The sequence below is a fragment of the Belonocnema kinseyi genome, chromosome 3, assembly GCF_010883055.1.
Source record: "Belonocnema kinseyi isolate 2016_QV_RU_SX_M_011 chromosome 3, B_treatae_v1, whole genome shotgun sequence".
NCBI lineage: Eukaryota > Metazoa > Arthropoda > Insecta > Hymenoptera > Cynipidae > Belonocnema > Belonocnema kinseyi.
The window spans coordinates 38,789,443-38,794,745 of NC_046659.1; the positions used below are offsets into that span (position 1 = coordinate 38,789,443).

At 34.1% G+C, this 5,303-nt stretch overlaps 1 protein-coding gene across 1 annotated transcript in view; it reads right to left on the reverse strand.

Moving 5' to 3' along the window:
- LOC117169790 overlaps positions 1-592 on the reverse strand; it is a 1,044-nt gene extending 452 nt beyond the window's left edge. The window contains exon 1 of the mRNA XM_033356296.1: positions 24-592. Within this exon, the coding sequence (XP_033212187.1) occupies positions 24-592 (569 nt within the window). The remainder of the gene's footprint in view (positions 1-23) is intronic.
- Between the last annotated feature and the right edge of the window lie 4,711 nt (positions 593-5,303).

Consider the following 5,303-nt stretch of genomic DNA (forward strand, 5'->3'; position numbering starts at 1 on the left):
TTGTCTCTCCCAGATTCAAAAACAGGTGAGAGTTTTTGGTATCATCTGATACAGTGTTGATAAGCTCAGGATCATTGGAAGCCCACTGTCTAAGATGCATGCCACCCTTACGAGTAACTGCTTTTAATTCGTTAATTAGAGATTCAGCTTCGTCAAAGGTATTTGCTCCCGTTAACAAATCATCCATATAAAAATCCTCCTTCAGTGCTACAGATGCATTAGGAAATAATTCACCTTCATCGTTAGCCAATTGGACTAATAACCGGGTGGCTAAGAACGAAGCGGAAGAGTTACCGTATGTTACGGTATTCGACGTGAACATTTTTACAGGCTGAGACGGGTTCTCACGCCACAAGATTTTTTGGAATTTGTGATCATCAGGGTGGATATAGATTTCTCGATACATTTTCTCAATGTCGGCGGTCATTGCATATGCATGTGATCGGAATCGAATAAGCAATGAGAAAAGATCTTCCTGAATACTTGGACCGACCATGAGAGTATCGTTTATCGAGATTCCTGTGGAAGTTTCCGATTTTTTAGAAGCATTAGGATCTTCGGTCATGTGACCTAAATCCTTATACTCAGTCATGAAAGCGTGATACCGACCCTTGAATTCGGGCTTTTTTTAAAAGGATCGTTCTAAAGAGTGAAATCGATTAAGTTCTCGTTTATATGATTCACCGATTTGGCTCACGTTATCCTTGAATGGTAGTTTAACGATATATCTGCCTGTTTCTGGATCACGCGTTGTATTTTTCGCGTAATGTTCCTCGCATTTGTTTTCGGATTTTCATCAGATTTTTTCATGAGGATCATTTTCTATTTTCCAGAATTCTGATATTTTGTTATGAAGCAAATTCAAAGATAAATTACATACAGGATTAATAGCCCTTACACCTGGAATTTTTCTACCTACAACCCATCCGAATTTAGTTGCTTGTAAAATCACGTTACCTCTAGCTAAATATTCTTGTCTGTGGCCCAAGAGTTGGAAAAAGATTTCGGAGCCGATAAGGAGATCGATGACACCGGGTTCGTGGAAATTCGGATCAGCCAGACGGTATTTTTAGAGACACTCGATTTAGTGGTTCACTTGGTAATTGCTCGTTAATTTCTTGGGTAATCAAGAATGACAAATCAGCTGAATAAGTATTGAATCGCGATTGAACCGAAGAACGTGTTACTTTTTTGATACTGGAACTCATTTGATTGGCCCCTCCCAGAGAAATCTCGATATCTTGTTGGTTGAGCCCTAATTTCTTCGCTAATCTCTCAGTCATAAAATGCACTTGTGATCCGTTATCAAGAAGTGCCCTACCTATGTGAGGATTTCCCTTGTGATCTAATATGTGAACTAAGGCTGTTTGGAAAAGAACTTGAGAAGGAACCGTCTCGGATAAACTTGAAAAATATACTTTAGCTTTGTTAGATTGAGGATCGCTATGTAAAATGGTTTTCCATTGTCGGAGAAGCATCATCTTGAGTGTGTTCTTTCCATTTTAAACGAGACTGTTGATATAGTTTCGATATCACTGCGTAAATTGGAAAGGCTTCTAGAAAAGGCAATTCGGTAACTCGAAAAGGGATTTGATATGATTATTTATGACGGCCGTTGGGTCGTCATAACATTTTTTGAGAATTTTCCAAGCTACTTCATAATTCGCGTCAGTTGTTTCGATAGATTCAATTTTCTCCGCGGCCTTTCCCATTAGGCATGAGCGTAAATATACTAACTTCTGCGAATCGGTATACCTAGTGTCATTATGGACTGATGATTTGAAAACGTCTTTGAAAGCAGGTCACTGTTCATAAGAGTCGCTGAATGTCGGTAGCTTCAGCGCTGGTAGCTTGATATTGATAGGATTATTGTTAACTGTCTGATTTGAACCGGAACCAGATACTAAAGCGGTATCATGTTCAGTTGCTAGTTCCTTGTCAAATAAGAACAGTTTTGCCTTAGCAATCGCCACGGAAAGTCTTTCTTCGAACTCTTCTCTTTCCTGGTATTCATCTTCGATATTCGTTTCGGCTACTATTGATTTTAACTCGTTTTGATTACATTCGAAATCTGTTTTTAAAATTGCTGTATCGGAAATTCTCCCTTTCAGTTCGAAAAGGTCAATTTCATCAACAGTTTTCGCGAGAAATTTTTCTAACCGCAACCGATGTGTTGATAACTGGTGATACGTAGACTCGTTGATCCGTGGACTGCATACGATGAAGACTAGAAGATTCCGATGACTCGTTCGTTAATTAATCCTTTGATAATTAATTCTCTGGTACGCGTTCCTCAACTCGTTTACTGATGAGTTGATAAATTGATAGTTGATAGATTATATGAGCTGATATGGAGATTTCGCCACGTTGATATCTTCGCTCCAATTGTAGAGGATATTGATAAGAGATTTTCCACGTTAAATCTCAGTCGATATGTGATAAGATGATGTTGATTTGAGCATCAACCTTGTCCCAGAATTTCGTTCTTTCCTTGAGAAATATAACAACTTCCTCGCTTTGTTAAAAGTCATAAGTTATAACGATTGATACTTATAAGGTGATGGTAAGAATGAATAGTAGCTTTAGTAGGTTACTAACTATTATTTAATAAAAGTAGAAATGGTTGAGTATAATTGAGTTACAGATATTTTTACAATAGAGTAGAGTAGAATGACTGATAGTTACTCGTTGGATTCTCTATTGCAACTGACGTTGTAAGTTCAAAATGGAAGGTACTAAGAGTCAGTGACGTCACAAAAGTGGAAGGGACACAATATTTAAGATGGTGGAGGCGTGCAAGTTGCAACTCGAACCAAGTTTCCAACAGGCTGAGAAAAACCCAAGATTCAAAATGGTCACTGACCGTTGGATCCAAACGGCGCTACAACTATTGTGCGAAGGTCATTAAGGGCTTAAGATTGGTACTAGAGAGGACGACGACTATGAAAGTATAGATTAAGACAGAAAAATATGCTGTTCACAGCCCTAAATAGCTAGCAGGCTACTTTCTAAGGTTTTGGTAATAAAGGTATGAATAGGACCTTTACAAATAGCATTTAGCAAATTCTCCAAGAATCGGCAGAAATCTTAGCATAACAGGAAAGATAAATTTCCGATATTTCTGAATAACTAAATTATAAATCGGTTTGCGAGGTCGCAACCCTAATTATTATAAAAAATTTCTCTAAACAAATTCTTTATAAGCAAGTTTTTCTCATAGCTGAATTGATTTTTCTGAACAAAAGTGATTCACAATTGTCTTTAAAGCCATTTATATACTTTATGCTTTATCGAGAAAAAACAATATAGATTGTTTATAACAATTTAGTTAAACGAGTCTCCTAATCGGCCGTTTCCTCGTAGAAAAAATTGTTTTTTTCTTCAATAATTATTAGAGTGACATTTATTGCGGTGGCTAACCTACAAAATTAAATAAATAATAATTTATATGATTGTTATAAACAATTTTAACATAACTATGATTCATTTTTTATATACAAAAAGGACGGTGTTCCACTGAAATTATCTGACAATAAGCTAACAGTGATTCCAAAATTGGATATGTGACATTAAATAATAATTTGCGTAATTGTTAATAACAATTTCTGTAGTAAACTGTCCATAGCAATAACGCTGTACTTGCGTTTTCAGAAGTCACCTATCTTTCATTTATTTTTATGCAACTTCCTGAAAAATAAATGAGGAATAAGTGGAAATAAGGTACAATAACGCTGTACTTGCCAGCAACAAGGATATCAAGTACATTCGACAGTTCAACACACGAAAAATCTCTCGATTGCATATTATGCACGACCTAATTCACAAACTCCTTGAGTCCTCAGATCTTTTGATTGCATCCTTGAAGCCTGAATGGGAAAAAGTTGAAGTTGAACTTGATCAAGAACTCAATGAACTAATAGAAAAATTCGAATCTAAAAATGATTCTAGTTCTGAATTGTAATTTATTTATTTTAAGTTTTTTTATGATAATCTCATTATTATAAGTATTAATTTTTTCATTGATTCAATAACACAAATAAGATTATCACGAAAATGATTGAAAAAAACTTTTTTTTCTACGACCAACCGCAGATTGTCATGCACTATTTTTAAATTGTTATTAACACTTACGCAAATTATTATTTAATGTCCTATATCCAATTTTGAAATCACTCTTAGTTTACTGTCGGATAATTTCAGTGGAAAACCATCCTTTTTGCATGTAAAAAAACATAAATCATAGTTTTGTTAACAAAATTGTTTATAACAATTATATAAATTATTATTTATTTAATTCCGTTGGTTAGTCACTGCAATAAATGTCACTCTAATAATCATTGAAGAAAAAAACCTTTTTTTTACTAGGAAACGGCCGATTAGGAGACTTGTTTAACTAAATTGTTATAAACAACCTATATTGTTTATGTTTGATAAAGCTTAAAGTATACAAATGACTTTAAAGACAATTGTGAATCACTTTTGTTCGGAAAAATTAATTCAGCTATGAGAAAAACTCGTTTATGAAGAATTTGTTTATAGAAATGTTTATAAAAGCAATAGTTGTTAACTCATGCTAATTTTTTTGTTACAAATTATGACTCTTATGAAAAACATTAGTAACTAGTGTGAAATAAACGATTTTTTCTATGATAAAAAAAACTAATAAGAATTTGTTTATAAAAATTGTTTATGATAATTAAGTTAAATATTATTAAAATTAATTATGTTCTATGAATGCATGTGCAATACTTCCGGCTGATAGTGAGTTTCTATCTGTATTTTTTCTTGAGATAAAAATTCACAAAGCTAAAATGGTCAATTTTGTCACTATATTTGTTTATATATTGTTGCTCTGTGAAACAAATTAAAAAAAGCAAAAGTCAATTCTCTTAAAAATTAATTGCTGAGCATTTATAAAAAAAGAACTTTTAAATCGGTTAAGAAATACGACCTGTGAGCGATTATGAACAGTAAATTCCTATTCCAGACCACTGTAAGAAGTTTCGACCCGTCCTTGGGTCTTCCTCAAGATTTTAAAATTATTACAAAAGTGTCTGAAACAAATCGTTTGATGACATTAAAAACACAAAACAAAACGGTATGTCAAGTAGAACTGTTTAAAATTTTGTTCTTGACATTTTTATCTTATGTAGTACATTCGTCCAAAAGACGAATGCATCAACTCGCCATAAATATAGGCTAGGCAAGACAGTACGCGTCCCGCATTCTGTGTTCAATTGACTACATCACATATGGCGGGAATTTTAAAGCTAAGGTTTGAAAGTTCGCGCGCGAACTGCGCA